The 24,047-nt window shown below is 42.2% G+C and overlaps 1 protein-coding gene across 1 annotated transcript in view; it reads right to left on the bottom strand.

Annotated features, from left to right (window-relative positions):
* LOC139367676 (nephronophthisis 4) overlaps positions 1 to 24,047 on the bottom strand; it is a 190,914-nt gene that overhangs the window by 38,945 nt on the left and 127,922 nt on the right. Inside the window, exons 14-17 of the mRNA XM_071105959.1 lie at positions 23,524 to 23,715; positions 20,391 to 20,578; positions 16,719 to 16,879; positions 14,575 to 14,743 (exon numbers count right to left, since the gene is read on the bottom strand). Coding sequence (XP_070962060.1) covers positions 14,575 to 14,743; positions 16,719 to 16,879; positions 20,391 to 20,578; positions 23,524 to 23,715 — 710 coding nt within the window. The remainder of the gene's footprint in view (positions 1 to 14,574; positions 14,744 to 16,718; positions 16,880 to 20,390; positions 20,579 to 23,523; positions 23,716 to 24,047) is intronic.

Below are 24,047 nucleotides of genomic sequence, written 5' to 3'. Positions count from 1 at the left end.
TTGAAAGGAAAAACCAAAAACGTGCAGACACTCTGCCCTCCGTGGAATGATTTTGACAACCCTGGTCTATGTCAGTGTTTTCCAACCTTGGTCCTCCAGTACCCCAACAGCACACATTTTGGTTGTAGCCCTGGACAAACACACTTCTTTCAACTCATTGAGGGCTTGATGATTAGTTGACAAGTTGAATCAGGTGTATACTCAATATGGGTAATTATATTTCTATGCAAAGAAAGGGGGGTCCTGCATTTAATTATTCCATTTCTTACTTACTAGAAATAGTCTGCATTTACAGAAATCCATCTCTCTAGATTCTGTGGTTCCATGCAGGCAACCTTTTAAAAATAAACCACTTTATTCTCATCTGGATGAAGGGGGCATGTGAGTGGTTTTGATATCTATAACCTTAGACGGGCAGTGGTAGCATATTACATCACTCTGAAACATTTGTATCTGATCTGTGCCCTTTAGGCAAAGAGCACAAAGCACTTAATTCACCTTACAAATATTTGGGGGAGGACAAATGTCCTCTCTGTGTTTGCTCCAATTTGTTGGTTTCAGGAGGAGTTCATGTGATTAGTTCCTCTCTCTCGCTCATGCTGCAGTCCTGCCAGGGCTTATCGGTCTGCTGCAGATGAGGAGTGTTGAAAAGGCCTGGAGATGGACCTAATCGCTCTTCTCTCTCAATGTGGCCACATACTTTCCCCCCTGTGTGTGAATGTCTGTGTGTGTGTGTGAGTGAGTTCATTAAAAATACACTGAACAAAAAATATAAATGCAACATGTAAAGTGTTGGTCCGATGTTTCATGAGGTGAAATAAATCATCCCAGAAAGTTCCCATATGCACAAAAAGCTTATTTCGCTCAAATTTTGGGCACAAATTTGTTTACAGCTAACAGGTGTGGCATATCAAGAAGCTGATTAAACCGCATGTTCATTACACAGGTTCACCTTGTGCTGCGGACAATAAAAGGCAGCTCTAAAATGTCCAGTTTTGTCACACAACACAATGCCACAGATCTCTGCAGGAATGTCCACCAGAGCTGTTGCCAGAGAATTGAATGTTAATTTCTCTACAATAAGCCGCCTCCATCGTCATCACACAAAACAATTGACCAGGGCGGGGTTCAGACCCAGGGTCCTGAGCTTAGTGATGAGTTTGGAGGGCACTATGGTTTTGAGCTGTAGCTGATAAACAGCATTTGTACATAGGTATATCTCTTGTCCAGTTGGGATAGGGCAGTGTGCAGTGCAATGATGATTGCGTCATATGTGGATCTGTTGGGTCGGTATGCAAATTGTAGTGGTTCTAGGGTGTTGGTTAAGGTGGATGTGATATGGTCCTTAATTAGCCTTTCAAAGCACTTTAAGATGACAGAAGTGAGTGCTACAGGTGGAGAGTAATTTAGTTCAGTTCCTCCCATTCTTGGGTACAGGAACAACGGTGGACATCTTGATGCAAGTGTGGACAACAGACTTGCAGCTGCTCTGCACATGCTCTGAGGATGCGGCTTGGGATGCCGTCTGGGCCTGCAGCCTTGCGAGGGTTAACGGGCTTAAACGACTTACTCACGTTGGCCACGGAGAATGAGAGCGCACATAGTCCCTGTTAGTAACGGGGGCTCGCGTTGGCGGTTCGATGTTGTTTTCCTCAAAGCGAGACTTAGGGTTATGTGATGTGACTGGATTTCCCTTTATAATCCGTGATTGTCTGGAATTTCTGCCACATAATTCTTGCGTCCGAGTCGATGAATTGCAACTCGACCCTATACTGTCGTTTTGCCTCGGATTGCCTTACGGAGGTCATAGCTGTTCTGTTTCTACACGTCCATATTTCCTTGCCATGGTTCAATGCAGTAGTTCGCACTTTCAATCTTGCGCGAATGCTGTTATCTATCCACGGTTTTTGGTATGGATAATCATCACAGTGGGAACAACATCCTCTATGCACTTCCTGATGAACCCAGTCACCAAGTCAGACATTTTTCTCAGAGGCGACACGGAAAATGTTCCAGTCCGCGTGATCAAAACAATCTTGAAGCACAGATTCAGATTGGTCAGACCAATGCTGAACAGTCCTCACCACGGATGCTTCCTACTTTCCTACCTAAGTTTCTGCCTATAGGTGGGGAGGAGCAGAAAGGAGGTGGGATCGGATTTGCCGAATGGAGGGCAGGGGAGGGCCTTGTAGCCGTCCTGGAAGGGAGAGTAGCAATGATCTAGAGTCCGTGATGCGTGTGTGGCACAGGAGATGTGTTGATAGAATTTTGGTAACATTTTCCTCAGAAAGTGTAACTGACAGCGTTTTAACTACTTTGCAGATATGAAACAAACAGCCAATGATAATATCAGTCAAATATATACAATTCCCAGTTTGTGCTACAAAGACAACTTAAAGAGGTTTTAAAATAGGTTATATTTGACTCAAAATTCCATGACGTAGAGGCATTGTTGGCAGATAATATCGACACAGTTCAATGCATGACTGCTATTAGATTGTAAACCACAGCTGGCCTGGTACATCGTTTTCTACCTCCAGCCGTTCGGGATGCAGTTTCAGTTTCAATTACTGAATATTTTGGACAAAAACAGACGAATGTAACCAAGGCTGGGAATATCATTACAGTCAAACTAGCGAGGGTAATGATCACAAGTCAGTCATAACGTGGCTAATAGGCTAGCTTATCTATTTATGTAGCTTTTTATTTAGCAAGCTAAAAAGACTGAGCCTAATGTTAGCTAGCTAGCTTCTGGGAGGATGTCATGTCATTGGACGAGTGGGTCAGTGGCTGACCCCCATCGTTTTTCTGTGGCTACAGCTAGAGATGCAGGTGTCATTTGGTTAGCTAACAAGAAATGTGAATCACTTTGCTAGCTAGCTCTGCTAAGTACTAAGTACTGCAGTGCATCTCCTCCTCATGGACTGCCCCAGATTTTCCAGTTTTTGCTGTGAGATGTTACCCCACTCTTCCAGCAAGGCACCTGCAAGTTCCAGGACATTTCTGGGGGGAATGGCCCAAGCCCGACCCCCCGGATCCAACAGGTCCCAGACGTGCTCAATGGGATTGAGATCCGGGCTCTTCGTTGGCCATGGCAGAACACTGACATTCCTGTCTTGCAGGAAATCACGCACAGAACGAGCAGTATGGCTGGTGGCATTGTCATGCTGGAGGGTCATGTCAGGATGAGCCTGCAGGAAGGGTACCACATGAGAGAGGAGGATGTCTTCCCTGTAACGCACAGCATTGAGATTGCTTGCAATGACAACAAGCTCAGTACGATGATGCTGTGACACACCGCCCCAGACCATGACGTACCCTCCACCTCGATCCCCCTCCAGAGTACAGGCCTCGGTGTAACGTTCATTCCTTCGACGATAAACGCAAATCCGACCATCACCCCTGCTGAGACAAAACTGCGACTCGTCAGTGAAGAGCACTTCTTGCCAGTCCTGTCTGGTCCAGCGACGGTGGGTTTGTCCGCATAGGCGACGTTGTTACCGGTGATGTCTGGTGAGGATCTGCCTTACAACTGGTCTACAAGCCCTCAGTCCAGCCTCTCTCAACCTATTGCAGACAGTCTGAGCACTGATGCAGGAATTGTGCGTTCCTGGTGTAACTCGGGCAGTTGTTGTTGCCATCCTGTATCTGTCCCGCAGGTGTGATATTTGGATGTACCGATCCTGTGCAGGTGTTGCAACACGTGGTCTGCCACTGCGAGGACGATCAGCTGTCCGTCCTGTCTCCCTGTAGCGCTGTCTTAGGCATCTCACAGTACAGACATTGCAATTTATTGCCCTGGCCACATTGGCAGTCCTCATGCCTCCTTGCAGCATGCCTAAGGCACTTTCATGCAGATGAGCAGGGACCCTGGGCATCTTTCTTTTTGTGTTTTTCAGAGTCACTAGAAAGGCCTCTTTAGTGTCCTATTTGTTCATAACTGTGACCTTATTTGCCTCTGTAAGCTGTTAGTGTCTTAACGACCGTTCCACAGATGCATGTTCATTAATTGTTCATGGTTCGTTGAACAAGCATGGGAAACAGTGTTTTTAACCCTTTACAATGAAGATCTGTGAAGTTATTTGGATTTTTACGAATTATCATTGAAAGACAGAGTCCTGAAAAGGGGACGTTTCTTCACAAGCTGAAAAACTTTGAGAGGATTTATCTATGGTTCCCTTGTTAAGATTGTAGCTCACCTCGCTCTGGCTAACATAAGTTGTTGATCTTGTTGTTGATGTGCATACGCAACTGAAGGAGAGATGGCCTACGTGTTCATGGTTGTTTGATCAATAGGACTGTAAGGTTAACAAATGTATGAGGACTGCCTTGGTATTTACATAGTTGCAGATATCCATTCAGGAGTATTTTGTGGCTTTTGGTGAATGCTTTCAGTAGCTGTTGCTACTGCCTTAAGTCCAGTTCAAAATTTATTATGGCAGGCCCATGTGACAAATGGCTTATATGCATATAGGCCTACTGTAGCTCTGATTGGTTATTGCACACCGGTCGTTGTATAGTCCGGTCCTGGACAAGACAGATGTTTTTATTAGGTTTAATTTACTGCAGTGTCTATTAATTGTCCAAACTCACAGCCACTTTCACACTCTATATTACAATATAATTTTCACAGATTGCTTACTCTACGTCATCCACAAACATTCTATGAAAAAAAGTGAAAGTATAAAAAAGTGAAAATGACCATATCTAAGTTCTCACTTCTCAAAAAATGTTTTGCTTGAAAGCTGTATACAAATCTAATCTGATGTAGTGATCAAAATACAGTAGCCATATCTAGGAAAAGCAAAGTTCCAAAGGCTGAGCCAAATATAGTATATAAGAGGTCATACAAGAAGTTTGTTGTTGTTAAGAATATTTGTTGGTCCGTGGTGTATAATGAGGAGCAAACATACACTGCACTTGAAAGATTTATGAAATTGCTTATTTCAGTTACTAGTAAGCATGCACCCATTAAGAAAATGACTGTAAAAACTGTTAAATCCCTGTGGATTGATGAGGAATTTAAAAATGTTATGGTTGAGAAGAATAAGGCAAAAGGAATGCCAAAAATGTCTGCCTGCATAACAGATTGGCAAACGTATTGCAAATTGAGAAATCATGTGACTAAACTGAATAAAAAGAAGTAGAAAGTAGGCAGTAGGCATGACATGCCAGTAACAAACACCAACACTACACATCCAAGTATATCTGACCAAATTATGAAAGACAAGCATTGTAATTTTGAATTACGTAAAGTGAGTGTGGAAGAGGTGGGAAATGATTGTTGTCTATCTACAATGACAAGCCACCGGGGTCTAACAACTTGGATGGAAAATGACTGAGGATAATAGCGGACGATATTGCCACTCCTATTTGCCATATTTTCAATTTAAGCCTACTAGAATTTGTGTGCCCCCAGGCCAGGAGGGAAGCAAAAGTCATTCCGCTACCTAAGAATAGTAGAGCCCCTTTACTGGCTCAAATAGCCGACCAATCAGCCAGTTACAATGCTATTTTACAGTAAACAAATTGACAACAAACTTTCAGCATGCTTGTAGGGAAGGGCATTCAACAAGCACAACACTTACATAAATGACTGATGAATGGCTGAGAGAAATTGATGATAAAAAGATTGTGGAGGCTGTTTTGTTAGACTTCAGTGCGGCTTTTGACATTATCGATCATAGTCTGCTGCTGGGAAAACGTATGTGTTATTTCTTTACACCCCCTGCCATATTATGGATAAAGTGTTCACTCTCTATAATAACACAGTGTTCTTAAATGAAAGCCTCTCAAACATAATCCAGGTAGAATCAGGAGTTCCCCAGGGCAGCTGACTAGGCCCCTTACTTTTTTCAATCTTTACTAATGAGATGACACTTTGAGTAAAGCCAGAGTGTCTATGTATGCAGCTGACTCAACACTATACATGTCAGTACTACAGCGACTGAAATGACTGCAACACTTAAAGAGTTGACAGTTAGTTTCAGAGTGGGTGGCAAGGAATAAGTTAGTCCTAAATATTTCTAAAACTGAAAGCACTGTATTTGGGACAAACCATTCACTAAACCTCAACTAAATTCAGGGATGAAAACTGGTGAAATATGCAAAAAACATTCCCCATGCTTGGGGGAAATGCAGATTAACTAATTAAACAACAAAAAATATTATCTACATGATCAGAATCTGTGTGTAAAATAAAGTGGTTAATGTAAACCTAACTCACAGTTAAAAAATGTAAAGAAAGCAATCCAATGTAATTTCTAGCCTAGACTTTACAAGTCTTGAGAAAAAACAATCCACTAAATATTTCAGTTAGCCATGACAGCCTTTATAATAGAACGCTTATGACCACACACATCTAAATATTGCACATCTTAAAGAAGAAATCGAATGAAACAAACATGCATTCTATTTTTGCTCCATTATAGTGGCCACTATAGTAGACATCGATCAAGTGCACAATGCTACATGCGTTTAAAAATAACGTTCACTGAGTAAAACATTTTATAATCCCCCCTCACTCACACACGTGTTACTATCAAATTCAACACAACAAAAGCATCATGTTTGGGCTACACTGCACATTATACACTTTCTGCCTATGGACATCTGTTCTACAATGTGCCAGCAGAGCATGACACCCTTTGTTGGAATAATTGATCTCTTTCAGGCAGAGAGTACAGCTGGCATACCCCTTCTTATCCACTGTAAAAAAGTGAGAAAGAGGAAAAGTCTATGGTGTTCCTTTCACCTCCATCTTAAGCCAGGCCCAGCTCCAGATACACTTGTTTAGTAACAAGCAACGCCTACTTTTCACCTAATTCTCTCATTCTGAAAATTAACCACAAATTATAGAGGGAAAACATTAGTTCACAGATAGTAGTTAGTTCATTGGCTAGTTAACTAGTTAACATTTCACACAGATTGCCTGAGTACAGTAAGCAACGAATGCGTTATAACGTGAGGAACGGCAAGGAGTCGTATACCAGTTAACACTATAGCGAATTGGTTAGGTTACTAATGTTAGCTCATCTGATGTAACGTTAACTAGCTAACGTTAGCTGACTTTATTAATAAGCTAAATTTCACACCATGAACTCAATTATTTGATCAGATAAGTTCGCTAATGTTGCTCAACATTTCTCTGGCTTGCTAATGGAGAGTTAAATCCAGTTAGCAAGATACTTAACAATGCTAACAATACTTGTTCCACCACACTTTCTCCCTCACCTCAAACTTTCCAAATGCCAGTTGTTTTTTTATTTACAGCTCATGAAGTACGCTTCATCACCTTCTCACCCGGTCTCTGTGGTCAGGCTTCTCACCAAACGTTACCTCTTCCTTATAGTTCATTGGACATGCTGCTGTAACTGGCAAGCTGCCTATCTATTCTCCGCTGTCCCTCGAGCGCACGCTGATGCTGTAACTAGCAAGTTGGTTGTCTCTTCTCTCTTCAGTCGCGTGCTGCACTGCATTCTGTTATGTGAACGATTGGCTGAGCCTTGGATTCAGCCAGTATTTTTCCAAACGTGTATCATTTGTTTGCTTACAGCCAGGAGGTATCCAAAGCCCCCCCAAAAAACGTTTCTCATCAGATCTATACGAATCACGTAGGTCACTTATTTTGGATTCAAAATGGCGATTTTCGACAAAAGGCAAAATCTTTGAGCAAGTTGAGGTGTGTCCATAATAAAGCAAGTATGTCCATAATAAAGCACGGCTAACTTCTTAACAGCACTGTCAACAATGCAGGTTCTACAAGCCCTAGTTTTTTTGCACCTGGACTACTGTTCAGTCTTGTGGTCAGGTGCCACAAAAAATGACTTTTTTGCAATTGGCTCAGAACAAGGCTGGCCCTTGGATGTACACAGAGAGCTAATATTAATATGTCAATCTCTCCTGGCTCAAAGTGGAGGAGAGATCGACTTCATCACTACTCGTATTTATGAGGCGTATTGACATGTTGAATGCACCAAGCTGTCTGTTTGAACTACTGGCGCACAGCTCTGACACCCATGCATACCCCACAAGACATGCCACAAGAGGTCTCTTTTAGAGGTCGATCGATTATGATTTTTCAACGCCGATACAGATACCGATTATTGGAGGACCAAAAAAGCCGATACCGATTAATCTGATGATTTTATTTATTTATGTGTAATAATGACAATTACAACAATACTGAATTAACACTATTTTACCTTAATATAATACATCAATAAAATCTATTTAGCCTCAAATAAATAATGAAACATGTTCAATTTGGTTTAAAAAATGCAAAAACAAAGTGTTAGAGAAGAAAGTAAAAGTGCAATATGTGCCATGTAAGAAAACTAACGTTTAAGTTCCTTGCTCAGAACATGAGAACATATGAAAGCTGGTGGTTCCTTTTAACATGAGTCTTCAATATTCCCAGGTAAGAAGTTTTAGGTTGTAGTTATTATAGGAATTATAGGACTATTTCTCTCTATACGATTTGTATTTCATATACCTTTGACTTTTGGATGTTCTTATAAGCACTTTAGTATTGCCAGTGTAACAGTATAGCTTCCGTCCCTCTCCTTGCTCCTACCTGGGCTCGAACCAGGAACACAACGACAACAGCCACCCTCGAAGCAGCGTTACCCATGCAGAGCAAGGGGAACAACCACTCCAAGTCTCAGAGCGAGTGATGTTTGAAACGCTATTAGCGCGCACCCCGCTAACTAGCTAGCCATTTCACATCGGTTACACCAGCCTAATCTCGGGAGTTGATAGGCTTGATGTCATAAACAGCGCAATGCTTGAAGCACAGCGAAGAGCTGCAGGCAAAACGCACGAAAGTGCTGTTTGAATGAATGCTTACGAGCCTGCTGGTGCTTACCATCGCTCAGTCAGACTGCTCTATCAAATCATAGACTTAATTATAACATAATAACACACAGAATTACGAGCCTTATGTCATTAATATGGTCGAATCCGGGAAACTATCATTTCGGATTTTTTTATTTTTTATTCTTTCAGTGAAATACGGAACCGTTCCGTATTTTATCTAACGGATGGCATCCCTAAGTCTAAATATTCCTGTTACATTGCACAACCTTCAACGTTATGTCATAATTACGTAAAATTCTAGCAAATTAGTTCGCAATGAGCCAGACAGCCCAAACTGTTGCATATACACTGAGTCTGCGTGCAATGAATGAAAGAGAAGTGACACAATTTCACCTGGTTAATATTGCCTGCTAACTTGGATTTCTTTTAGCTAAATATGCAGGTTTAAAAATATATACTTCTGTGTATTGATTTTAAGAAAGGCATTGATGTTTATGGTTAGGTACACGTTGGAGCAACGACAGTCCTTTTTCGAGAATGCGCACTGCATCGATTATATGCAACGCAGGACACGCTAGATAAACTAGTAATATCATCAACCATGTGTAGTTATAACTAGTGATTAAGATTGATTGATTGTTTGTTTTTTTACAAGATAAATTTAATGCTAGCTAGCAACTTACCTTGGCTTCTTACTGCATTCGCGTAACAGGCAGGATCCTCGTGAGGCAGGTGGTTAGAGCATTGGACTAGTTAACCGTAAGGTTGCAAGATTGAATCCCTGAGCTGACAAGGTAAAAATCTGTCGTTCACCCCCTGAACAAGGCAGTTAACCCACCGTTCCTAGGCCGTCATTGAAAATGAGAATGTGTTCTTAACTGACTTGCCTAGTTAAATAAAGGTAAAAAAATACAGATTTCCGATTGTTATGGAAACTTGAAATCGGCACCCTAATTAATCGGCCATTCCAATTAAATCGGTCGACCTTTAGGCTCTTTACAGTCCCCAAGTCCATAACAGACTACAGGAGGCGCACAGCACTACATAGAGCCATGACTACATGGAACTCTATTCCACATCAAGTAGATTTAAAAAAAATATATATAAAAATACACCTTATGGAACAGTGGGGACTGTGAAGCAACACAAACATAGGCACAGATGCATGCATACACACACACATAAACATGGATTTTGTACTGTAGATATGTGGTAGTGGTAGAGTAGGGGCCTGAGGGCACACAGTGTTTTGTGAAATATATGAAAGTATTGTAATGTTTTCAAAAGTGTATAAAACTGCCTTAATTCTGCTTTGGCAGCAGCTAATGGGGATCCAAAATAAATAAAAATCCATGCTCGTGATAATTAAAAACGGATATCATTTGATGTTTGATATATTTTCCTTGGATAATGAAAGTCTTCCAGACACTCTGTGTATAGACACACTGTTTCCATATACTGTATTCTTCACATACTGTAGCTCATTTGAATGTACACAACATGGCAAAAGTATGTGGACACACCTTCAAATTAGTGCATTTGATTATTTCAGCAACACTCGTTGCTGACTGGTGTATAGAATTGGGCACACAACCATGACATCTCAATAGACACACATTGGCAGTAGAAAGGACTGTACTAAAGAGCTCATTGACTTTCAACGTGGCACCGTCATAGGATGCCACCTTTCCAACAAGTTAGTTTGTCAAATTTCTGCCATGCTAGAGTTGCCCCAGTCAAATGTAAGTGCTGTATTTTATTTTTTTAATATATATTTTGTTTTTTGGGGGGAGGGTTGATTGCTTTAATATTGCTGATAGATTGTAGCTTTTATCAACTGCATCACTTCCATCACGTCCAATACATACAGTACTAGTCAAAAGTTTGGACACACCTACTCATTCCAGGGTTTTGATTTTTTACTATTTTCTACATTGTAGAATAATAGTGAAGACATCAAAACTATGAACTTACCTATATGGAATCATATATTCTTCAAAGTAGCCACCCTTTGCCTTGATGACAGCTTTGCACACATTTGGCATTCTCTCAACCAGCTTCACCTGGAACGCTTTTCCAACCGTCTAGAAGTAGTTCCCACATATGCTGAGCACTTGTTGGCTGCTTTTCCTTCACTCTGCGGCCCAAACCATCTCAATTGGGTTGAAGTCGGGTGATTGTGGAGGCCAGGTCATCTGATGCAGCACTCCATCACTCTACTTCAAAGGGTGGCTACTTTGAAGGATCTAAAATATGATTCCATATTTGTTATTTAATAATTTTGATGTGTACTGTACATCCACCCACCCACAGACGCATATAAATACATATTTAAAAAAATATATATATCCTTCTTACTTTCTAACCCTACCACCCCTCCCCTAATTGGAGTAAACTGCTGAACAACACCGCTTAAGCCTCTACTTCCAGCTTATACATACATTTTATGGACACAGTCTATTATACAATAGTTCTCTTATGTTTGTTTTTACTCATGTCCTTCCTCTACCCTCAACTTCTCCCATCTATTTCTGATGTCCATCCAATTTGATTTCTATTTGCCATTTCTTTCAAACTGTGCTCTTTTACAAAAGTTCTTAACCTATAAACGTTTTATGGACACAGTATGTTTTACATTAGTTATCTCGTTGTTATTAGTTGTTATTAGTCCCAACTTTCAGCTCCATTCAACCCGTCCCATCTATCTCTTAAAGAAAATCGTGATGAATTAAAAAGCTGTGCCATATAGATGGCAAAATAGTTAGGAAGACATTTTTGACGTACCGATTCCATGGCACATGGTTTATGAACTGATCGACGTCAGATTCTAAACATATAATTTTTCTATTTAAATTATTATAAAAAATTCTTGCAACCAATAGAATGTTATTTATATGTGGGATACAACCTTCCCAGCTCTGCAGATTTTGCTGCGAAGAGACAGAATCATTAGATAATTTGTTTTGGTACTGTCCATATGTAGCTGGTTTTGGGTAACTGGTCCAGGAATTGCAACATTTACTTGGAGCAAACCCTGCAGATAGCACTACTGGGTGATCTGAAAAGTCATAGTTAATCGATCAATAATATAACAATACTTTTAGCAAAAAAAAATATTTTCAATTTACAATATGTAGAATCAATGAGAATAGCAAGGATATGCATATTCTTGATACCATTTGAAAGGAAACACAGTTTGTGGAAATGTGAAATTAATGTAGGAGAATATGCGCAATTTAGATTTTGGCCACTAGTGGGCATCAGTTTATGTGCAAAGTTTTAGACTGATCCAATGAACCATTGCATTACTGTTCAAAATGTTGTATCAAGTCTGCCCAAATGTGCCAAATTGGTCAATTTATACATTCTCAAGTACATAACTATAGAGAACATACAAAAATGATATGGTAATAATTGTTTTTAGTTTACACACTCCCAGGAATGTCATAAATAATGGATAGTTAATGGATTAGCTTCCCTACTGAAAAGACACTAACCTTCACACATCTAGTTTTGAATATAAAAATAGATTTTATCAAACAAAACTATGCTACATTTATCTCTGGGAACCTCAGGATGAAAAATCAGAGCAAGATTACTGAATGTAAGTACATTATTTACCTTCAAAGGTGAATGTATCAAACCAGTTGCCGTGATACATTTTTTTGTTCTTGTGCACTCTCCTCAAACAATAGCATGTTTTTTGTTTTACTGTAATAGCTACTGTAAATTGGACAGTGCAGTTAGATTACTAAGAATTTAAGCTTTCTGCCCATATAAGACATGTCTATGTCCTGGGAAATGTTCTAGTTACTTACAACATCATGCAAATCACATTAGCGCACGTTAGCTCAACCGTCAAACACTCCTCACTATTTTCTCTTTACTTTTTTTGTCTTCTCTCCCACCACCTCCTCGATCTCTCTCAGTCTCGCTCTTTCCTTCTCTTTCTTTACCTCACTCTTCCCACCCCTCTCTCTCGCTACCCCATTGTTGTTGGGGGTACTGTGCCGAGAGATAGGGGCCCTGGTGAGCTTCACTAACAGAACATAATCTCTCCACCACCTCCATCTGTCTTGGCAGTAGGTAAATTCCAGCTCTCCTTCAAACACGCTAATGACCATCTCTCACAGAGGAACAAATAAGATGAGAGATTCATTAAGGCTTGATGAGAGCCAACAGAGGAAGACGGGGGACGGGGGGGTTGGAGAGAGAATTGGAGTTAGCAAGAGAGAGAAAGAGAGATGGAGTGAGATAGAGAGTGGAAGCGAGCGAGAGAGAGTGAGTAAGGTAGGGATGGAGTGAAATAGAGCTAGAAAGAGAGCTTCAGAGACAGGGAGAGAGGAAGTGATAGAGAGGTAGCTAAAGAGAGAGCGCGAGAGAGAGAGCTAAAGAGAGAGCGCGAGAGAGAGAGAGCGAGAGAGAGAGAGAGCGAGAGAGAGAGAGAGAGCGAGAGAGAGAGAGAGAGAGAGAGAGAGAGAGATGGATGGAAGGAGAGAGCGCTACAGAGAGAGATGGAGGTGCTTGGTGTGCACAGGGCTGATTCATGGGCATCCTCGTCTGTTAATTGATTCCAAATGTCGGCTGCTGGGAGACAAAGCCAGGCCTGATGGATATCTAAGTCTTGATTGGAAATTACATGCCAGACGTTTCCAATTTCTCACCGCGCTCTTACCCTGCTTTAGGAGATAAGCAGGGAGGAAGCGAGTCGTATTAGAACCACAATTACTCTGTCGGAAAATTGGGCTTTTCGAGGCCCAACGGTGATATGTACTGTTTATGAGTGGGTATTATTTATTCCGACAACGAACGGCGAAACTATCGACAGCTGCCGTGACACTGTGGGGCTAAAACACTTCAATTGGATGACTGCTTGAAAAGCGGGCGTCGTGTCCTGAAAGTCCAGCACATAGACTACAATCCAATGTCACCCAAGCACACAGTGTAACGTATGTGAAATACAATCAAGCTTTACTACTGTGTGCTCCCATCCAAGTCTGTAGTTCGTTACAGTATGTGTGCTCTCCAGACTCCTTATCCCTATCCATATTGTCCTGGTAGACAGAATGAGTGTGCTCTCCAGACTCCTTATCCCTATCCATATTGTCCTGGTAGACAGTATGAGTGTGCTCTCCAGACTCCTTATCCCTATCCATATTGTCCTGGTAGACAGTATGAGTGTGCTCTCCAGACTCCTTATCCCTATCCATATTGTCCTGGTAGACAGTGAGTGTGCTCTCCAGACTCCTTATCCCTATCCATATTGTCCTGGTAGACAGTATGAGTGTGCTCTCCAGACTCCTTATCCATATTGTCCTGGTAGACAGTGAGTGTGCTCTCCAGACTCCTTATCCCTATCCATATTGTCCTGGTAGACAGTATGAGTGTGCTCTCCAGACTCCTTATCCCTATCCATATTGTCCTGGTAGACAGTATGAGTGTGCTCTCCAGACTCCTTATCCCTATCCATATTGTCCTGGTAGACAGTATGAGTGTGCTCTTCCTAAACTTCAGCCAACCATCTATTGAGGGTAAATAGAGTAGGTGTACTTTTCTTAATACTTACTTCCTTCCTTAGGCTACTTCATTTCTACCTTCACTCTTTGTGGAGCGCAATGCCTCACCAACCGTACCATTTCACTGTTCCAGTTTAAGTTTCCTGTTATTGATACCTGGTTACAATTGTAACCCAATTAAATCGGCATTGAATAGTAGATTAATATACTTCAGTAATAAATGCAGTGCTCTCGTCCTTACCCACGTTACCCAGGCGCAGATGGAGCCGACCTTTGATGGTGGTGAAGACACTGATCGGGTTGGGGGCCCGGTGCAGGCTCACCGGCACACCTTCACCCATGTACTCTGTGGTGATGACCTCCAGCTCATGAGTGGCCTGTACAGCTGGACGGCCCTGCCGCAACATATGCTGAATGACAGAGATGCAGGGGTGCGTTCAGAGACACAACAAGATAGGGGCGTGTTTAGAGACACAACACAAACAAACAAACAAGCAAGCAGGAGGGCTCTGACACAACATATGCTGTGCGGAGACACAGATCAGCGTTTCGGAGACATGACAAGATAGGGGAGCGTTCAGAGATCAGGGGCAGAGATTGGGGCGCGTTCAGATCCAAATAAATAAACAGCCAGGACGGCCCTGACACAACATATGCTGCCCGGAGACACAACACCAGACAAACTACTGACGCAACATATGCTGCACAGAGACAGATCAAGATAAAAAAAAACATAACCTGACCATCCATCTTCTGCTCCTACTGGCTTTTGCAGGTTCTGCCATTACTCTCCTGAAGTTGCCGGTAATAGGCTACATGAGGAGTCAGCGGCAGAGCTAGAGCGGTGTTTGTCAGACCATGAGACCCCGAAGATTTTAAATCCTGAAAATCGGTCTTCTCACGAAAACGTCTATAGAGTCCGAACAGTTTGACCTACAAACTATTATGACCCCTCTACGGAAAGGGAAGACTCTCACGGACATGATGGCACTCTCCGTGTCAGGAGACTTGGCTGAAGTCGGTACCGTCGATGTGCCAACTTCTTTTTGGTAGCGTCCGAACCGATTGGCCTACAAACTAATGGGACCCCACTGTGGATAGGGGAGATTCTTACAGACAAGATGGTGTTCTCCGGTGCCGGATTTAAGAAACAATTTACGATTTATTTAAGTGTGAAGGTAGTTTTGTGCCTACCCCAAAAAAGTGGTTATATTTATATACAGTTGAAGTCAGAAGTTTACATACACTTAGGTTGGAGTCAACGATTCCACACATTTCTTGTTAACAAACTATAGTTTTGGCAAGTTGGTTAGGACATTTACTTTGTGCATGACACCAGTAATTTTTCCAACAATTGTTTACAGACAGATTATTTCACTTATAATTCAATGTATCACAATTCCAGTGGGTCAGAAGTTTACATACACTAAGTTGACTGTGTCTTTAAACAGCTTAGAACATTCCAGAAAATGATGTCATGGCTTTAGAAGCTTGTGATAGGCTAATTGACATAATTTGAGTCAATTGGAGGTGTACTCTTAAGTATTTCAAGGCCTACCTTCAAACTCAGTGCCTCTTTGCTTGACATCATGGGAAAATCAAAAGAAATCAGCCAAGACCTCAGAAAAACAATTGTAGACCTCCACAAGTCTGGTTCATCTTTGGGAGCAATACCACGTTCATCTGTTCAAACAATAGTACGCAAGTATAAACACCATGGGACCACGCAGCCGTCATACCGCTCAGGAAAGAGACGCATTCTGCCTCCTAGAGATGAACGTACTTTGGTACGAAAAGTGCAAATCAATCCCAGAACAACAGCAAAGGACCTTGTGAAGATGCTGGAGGAAACAGGCACGAAGTGTCGATATCCACAGTAAAACGAGTCCTATTTTGACATAACCTGAAAGACCGCTCAGCAAGGAAGAAGCCACTGCTCCAAAACCGCCATAAAAAAACCAGACTACGGTTTGCTGCGGCACATGGGGACAAAGATCGTACTTTTTGGAGAAATGTCCTCTGGTCTGATGAAACAAAAATGGAACTGTTTGGCCATAATGACCACTGTTATATTTGGAGGAAAAAGGGGAGAAAGGCAAGCCGAAGAACACCAAAAAGTCAAGGGGTCTGAACACTTTTCGAATGCACTGTATATACTATAACAAATTGGCTGAGTCTGGCCAAAAGTAGAGCACTTTATGGTGAATTGGGTGAGCCTGGTCAAAAGTAGTGTGAATAGGATAGCCAGAGTGCCAGTCTGTTTCCCAGGCTAGATATAGTGAAACATAGGGTGTCATGTGTGGTAGAAAAAAACAAGGACAACTGCCAGTCAGAGTGTGCCGTCTGACCATGTGAGGTGAGGCTAATAGGCCTGTCTTACTGTACCTTGAGCCCCAGGGCTGTGGAGCCGATAAGCAGGAGGGATTGGCTGTCCCACACATCCACCTGCAGAGTGTGCAGGGCCAGGTAGCGCAGGAACCAGCGTCTCTCACCCGGCTGCAAGAATGCCCCGTCCACACGGAACTGCAGCTGGAGCCCCGGGGAGCCTGGAAAGAGGGAGATGATACCATAGAGATAAAATTACAAGAACTGCATCCCCATTCAAGTCAATGGCTCTGTAATGAGTGGACCGGCAGCCATTTTGAATGTACCCGTAGTAATTCTATTTCTATGAAAGATATAGCACATTGAAGAGGGAGGGACACGGATACGTACACATTCACATATTTGAAACACAGAGAAAGCATACACACTCATATGGAGTCATACTATATGACAGTTACAGTGGGGCAAAAAAGTATTTAGTCAGCCACCAATTGTGCAAGTTCTCCCACTTAAAAAGATGAGAGGCCTGTAATTTTCATCATAGGTACACCTCAACTATGACAGGCAAAATGAAAAATCCAGAAAATCACATTGTAGGATTTTTAATGAATTTATTTGCAAATTATGGTGGAAAATAAGTATTTGGTCACCTACAAACAAGCAAGATTTCTGGCTCTCACAGACCTGTAACTTCTTCTTTAAGAGGATCCTCTGTCCTCCACTCGGTACCTGTATTAAAGGCACCTGTTTGAACTTGTTATCAGTATAAAAGACACCTGTCCACAATCTCAAACAGTCACACTCCAAACTCCACTATGGCCAAGACCAAAGAGCTGTCAAAGGACACCAGAAACAAAATTGTAGACCTGCACCAGGCTGGGAAGACAATCTGCAATAGGTAAGCAGCTTGGTTTGAAGAAATCAACTGTGGGAGCAATTATTAGGAAATGGAAGACATACAAGACCACTGATAATCTCCCTCGATCTGGGGCTCCTCGCAAGATCTCACTCCGTCAGGTCAAAATGATCACAAGAACGGTGAGCAAAAATCCCAGAACCACACGGGGGGACCTAGTGAATGACCTGCAGAGAGCTGGGACCAAAGTATCAAAGCCTACCATCAGTAACACACTACGCCGCCAGGGACTCAAATCCTGCAGTGCCAGACGTACTGGCTTAAGCAGGGGACACATGTCCAGGCCCGTCTGAAGTTTGCTAGAGAGCATTTGGATGATCCAGAAGAAGATTGGGAGAATGTCATATGGTCAGATGAAAGCAAAATATAACTTTTTGGTAAAAACTCAACTCGTCCTGTTTGGAAAACAAAGAATGCTGAGTTGCATCCAAAGAACACCATACCTACCGTGAAGCATGGGGGTGGAAATATAATGTCTTGGGCTGTCTTTCTGCAAAGGGACCAGGACGACTGATCCGTGTAAAGGAAAGAATGAATGGGGCCATGTATCGTGAGATTTTGAGTGAAAACCTCCTTCCATCAGCAAGGGCATTGAAGATGAAACGTGGCTGGGTCTTTCAGCATGACAATGATCCCAAACACACTGCCCGGGCAACGAAGGAATTTGCAAATAAATTCATAAAAAATCCTACAATGTTATTTTCTGGATTTTTCCCCTCATTTTGTCTGTCATAGTTGAAGTGTACCTATGATGAAAATTACAGGCCTCTCTCATCTTTTTAAGTGGGAGAACTTGCACAATTGGTGGCTGACTAAATACTTTTTTGCCCCACTGTATATCGTATCGGCACATAAGTATTGTGACACTATTGTATTGTGAGCTCCCTGGTAATTCCCAGCCCTAGTGCACACACACATACTGCCCTATAAGGTCAATTCAGGATAAAAGGTCACATTAAATTAGGCTAATGAATTGAAAATGGCCTTTTTTAGGCATCGAATTTCGATTAATCTAAAGTATATGTGTGTGTGTGTGCTCGTGTTTGCCTGTGTGTATTTGGAAGCAAGGTGCAAACGTCTCGTAAACAGTGCCTCGTTAGTACATAACACATCAAACACCAAAGCAACCCTTCAACCCCCCCATCGACAATCGATGTTATACCAAGGTTACACCAATGTTTAATTGAGGGTTTAAAACAAAGACTTATCAAAAGACCAGACACAGCGGTCTTGGCGCAGTGGTCTAAGACACTGCATCGCAGTGCTAGAGGCGTCACTACAGACCCGGGTTCGATCCCAGGCTGTATCACTACCGGCCGTGATCGGGAATTCCATAGGGCGGCGCACAATTGGCCCAGCATCGTCCGGGTTAGGGGAGGGTTTGGCCGGGGACGCTATACTTGGCTCATCACGCACTAGCGACTCCTTGTGGCAGGTTGGGTGCCTGCAGGCAGACCTGGCCATCAGTTGGCTGATCATGTTTTGGAGGACGCATTACTTGACGTTGAAGACAATGAGACGATGAGACAAGATTGAAATTGGGGAGAAAAAAAAAAAAAAAAGACATGATCTTATTCCCCCCAAAATGGGGAACGGAAAAAGAAAAGCCATGGCCCCCTATTCCCTATGTAGTGCAAGCATTACTTTTGATCTGGGCTCTATAGGGAATAGGGTGTTATTTGGGATCCCTATGACGCATGTCCTCAGCCCCGTGTCCCTAGACACCTCCGTGCAGCCGTGTCACCCCTGACGTCACCTTGCCGTATATCTTTCATGCTGCCATGGTACAGTACATAATGTCTGGTCTAAGAGCTTCTGAGAGAAGCAGCTTTTACAATATCTTATGCTTGAAGACACATCTTGCATGCTAAAGACAATTCCATCCTGCTCTTAATTTGAGAAAGTTTGCTACAGCAGGAAAAAAAATATTGCCGCAACAGGAAATGTGAATTATTATGTGGATTATAATTAATGTCCATTTTTGTCGGGTTCATGCATTTTTTTGTTATGGTAAATCAAGTAAAATTTCAAAGTGGAAATCATAGACTCCAGAAGCCTTTTTAAAACTCAAATACACTACAGGTTTGGATTTCCTGATGTGCAGGAAAATTCTCAGCAACAAATGAGTGGTCAAATTAAGATCCTAAGTCTGTAATACAGTTATACACACACAGAGACAGAGAGACAGGGAGACAGAGAGAGAGAGAGAGAGAGAGAGAGAGAGAGAGAGAGAGAGAGAGAGAGAGAGAGAGAGAGACTTGGAGCTTGCATACATATGTAAATGTGTTCATGATCATGTACAATATGTTCTGGGCACACATCATGGGTGGGTGCAGAGAAGGAGGTGGGCGTGGGACAGAAGCAGGGGTGTCATTCAATACCACTCAGGGATTGCATTCCAAATGGCGCCCTATTCCCTATATAGTGCAATTCCTTTGATCAGAGCCCTATAGGCCCTAGTCAGAAATAGTGCACTACATAGGGAAAGGGTGCTATTTGGGATGAACGCACAGTAGCGGTACTAATATCTAGGCCGTTTCCTTAGGCCCTATGCATGAGCTCTATGATTGAATATGAGTGTTTGCAAATATTCAACAGACATGGGTTCAAATACTATTTGAAATACTTTGTGTTTTCTTTAGCCTGCTTGGAGTACCAGATCAGCAGGGTTTGCAAGTTAGCGCAACTATTCTACTGGTTCCTTTGAGCCAGGCAAACTCAACCAAGCCCAGCTAAAATATTTGAAATTATTTCAAATAGTATTTGAATTCACATCTGGTTGGTACAGTTCAAAATGTTTCCTCTGGTCCCCTTACCAGAGTTGACTGTTCCATCCTTGTTAATGACGGCCAGGACACAGGGTGGCGTCTCGCTGGATTTCTTCGGCAGCTTGTCGATGCCCAGTAGTTTCAGGCGCTGTGTGGTCACTGGTGGGAAGCGGTAGAGCTGGAAGGTGAAATGAACAGAGTCTGGCCAGTTGCTGCTCCCCCCTTGCTGTGGTATCCTTTGGGCAAACAGGAAGAGAGGAAACAAAGGTTACACAGTTTATTTATGCTAAACCCTTACATTACATGATGTAACCTGCATGTACTGTAGTACACACTATTCACACTGAACATTACTTCATACACTACAACATAGCTTCATACACTAAATCCTAATGTTATATGACGTTGACTTCATGTACTCCAACATACAGTAGGTGCTATTCACAGTTTTTAACCCTGACTTAGTCTACAATGTATTCCACATTCACCATTCTCAAACTACACTATTCCTATTACGCTAAAAGCTATATCAGTTAAAGTAGGCCATCTTGATTTTTTATGAATTGATTACACTTTTGCTTTGCTATATTTAGTCTTTATGTTGTATATATTCTATATGTTGTCAATGTATAGAATTTGTCTATTTTCCGTATAGCAAATTGCCCCTTGGGGGATAATAAAGTCTGCTACTCAACACAGTACATAAACATTTGTTATATTCACTTTAATATTACAATCTACTTGGAATACCATCGCTGAGCTTCTGCCAAGTATGATATTTTTTTTATCGAACCAATCCATGTGCAGTGGGAGAAGCACATTTAGGATTTAATAACACCCATTTAAAAATGTCATTAAATCAAATTGAATCAGAGAGTCAGATCAGTCAATCATTCAGCTTCGTCGGTTTCCTGGAAACAAAAATCAACACTTTTCCCCCACATCCCCGTCCCTACAGACGTGTCCTTTTTACAGTTCCTTAAAACGACAAAACCAATAGTGTTCTGAGATTAGGAGGGCTAAATCACTTAATGAAACCCCCATAAATCAGAGACTGATAGAAAAGGTGCCCTCTCCACAGCTATAGGCCTACAGCATCACACCTTATACAACCATAGATGGATTCATCTTCGGTGATAAAATCAATGGCCCTCCTCTATCAAAACCTGTTGTAACCCTGTCTCTGGGGGTAAAATCCTATTTTAGTTCAATTTTTTGTACAATGAGAAAACATGCTTGTTCTGATTGGCAGTGAGAAGTATTATTTTCTTCGTTGTAATGATGGGACCAAATTACTTGCTTTCAGAGCAAGAGGAATGTAGCTTTTGTCCTAGTCTGGAAATCAACTATAGGTGGTAGAGTGATTGAATCTAAATCAGTCCTCAACTTTCTTCTATTTCACACGACTTAAAACGACCACCCTGTGAGTGTATTAGCACTAAACACACACAATCTCCACACACATACTCTCCAAACCGTGGGTGGGCCCAAACTCTCGCCCGCCGTCCCCTCAGTCTCGGTGCTTGGAATAAATGAGCTGCGAGTGAGATTAGGGACGGAAACGATTACTTCTCTATTTCCCCGCGAGAAGATTAGCAATCAATCATTGGGCATTATATAAATGGGAGGAGAAGCGTTTAGGGTGAGGCAGTCACTGTGAGGCCCACCGAGCACGAACGGTATCAAAACCACCACGTTGAAGTGGAATTTAATAAGAGCAAAGTCTGACCCCGGAGACACACAGGCTGAGATTCCCGTGATAAAAAGGCCGGCGCAAGCTAATGTCTCTATGTGGCTACAGAGATTGGGGTTGTGTCCCAAAAAGCACACTATTCCCTATATAGGGCACAGTGCACAATATAGGAAATAGGGTGCCATTTCTGACACAGCCGGACATTAATATTCTACCAGTAAACAGACAAGATTGATAATTACAGCATTGTAGAGAGAGACGCAGAAATGATATCAGTCATTCCGGAGACTCGTTGGTTCACAGTCATTCCCCCTTGCCCGCTGTAACCGTTCATCATGTTTATTAGGTAATTTTGTTAGGGAAACAAAGTGTGTCGTGCCCATTGTTTCAGAGCGAGCCGCAAATACCGAGGACTCTTGGAGAGCCTTCAAGTTGGCATGAAGTATGTATTTGTGAGGTGGTTGAAATTGTTTTAGTGAAAATGCTGAAAGGCCTACAAGCCTGACAGTATTGAGCAGCTGAGGTGGCAGGAAAAAGGATAACGTCGAGCTTTATAAAATTAAATACCCTTTTTTTTATTACAAAATGTCTCATCCTTAATTTCCCCCCACTTATGGCACTGAGCGTATCTGTTGATTCCTTTTATGTGAGGTAAATTGCCAGCCTGCAATTCAGTCAGAGAGGTAATCATCAAAACATAAAAGCTACCATTATGTTTCAAACTGCGCTGAAGCCTCAAAGCTGCAGCCACAAAAGAAGTGGCTGTACCTTGCTCGCAGGGCCGTCGGTGATGCATATGACAAATGCCTGATTCTTTTATCTTGGGGATGACAGAGCTGATGACAAAATAAAAGTCAGGCTTTGGCAGAGGGGACAGCTGCAGGACCTGGGATGTATTTGACAAGGCTTTGTGTGTGTGTGTGTGTTTTTGTGCGTATGTTTTCATGCGTGCGTGTGAGCCTTAAATCGCCAAAAGTAAGTGTGTGTAAGTGCACTGAAGTAATCTTGGCTGGACGTCAACATCACAAAGCACCGTATGTCCTTGGCTGGAGACCAAGTGCACACAGGAAATGTCTCTTCTTATATTTTCATACTAAGTGGTGTGGAGGCTCATATAAAATGTCATTTCTTTCAAGCCCATTACTCTTATTTGCAGACAAAAATAGTCAAGCTCAAATCCTCATATGTGGTTTCATCACTATGGGGCGAATCCTAGCTTTCACTTAAGTCAAATGTTCACTTATTTGCCCAGTGAGATCAATGCATAACAAAGTGAACATTTGACTGAAGTTATGATACACCCTTATACTTGCATTGCATTCTGGAGGCACAGGGCAAATCCATCCTATATGAATATTGGAAGACAATGTACAGTTCAACAGAGTACATAACATGCTGATTAGAATCAATCTCAGCCTACACTACATGGGTGATGTTTATGCATGGTGCCGTAGAGCCACAAACATGACCAGGCGGCTGTGGGTTCACCTGGAAAATGCCAGAAACTGCAGCAGGAGCACATTGCCCTGCAGGGGATCCGCCTCCTCTCTCTGGGGGTCAAAGTTGACTGGTTCTGTCGGGTCCTGCACTTCAGCCACCAGCCCACTGGGGTCTGTGATGTTGGGGAAGCCGGCTGAGTAGAGGTGGGCCAGGGAGCTCCTGGAACTCACAAAGGAAGAGCTGCAAAAAAAGAGGAAACAATCCTCAAACAAAAAGAAGAATCTAGGCTTCGTCTGAAATGGCATCGATCCTATTCCCTATATAGCACACTACTTCTGGCCAGAGCCCGTTAGGAAGCCCATGAGGCTCTGGCCAAAAGTAGTGCACTATATATACTAGGGAAAATGGTCTCATTTCAGACACAGCCCTAGAGAGCACAAAGCTATTTTGTATTAGCAACCAAACTTAATGGAAAAACGCAGTGACATGGGTTGGGTTCAATTCCAGTGAAATAGTCTTAATACTATACTCTATATTCATTATACTGTATTCAAAGAGGGTTTGTTTTCAAT

This window comes from Oncorhynchus clarkii, chromosome 16, assembly GCF_045791955.1.
Source record: "Oncorhynchus clarkii lewisi isolate Uvic-CL-2024 chromosome 16, UVic_Ocla_1.0, whole genome shotgun sequence".
Lineage (NCBI taxonomy): Eukaryota > Metazoa > Chordata > Actinopteri > Salmoniformes > Salmonidae > Oncorhynchus > Oncorhynchus clarkii.
This window is presented reverse-complemented; position numbering and strand designations above follow the sequence as displayed.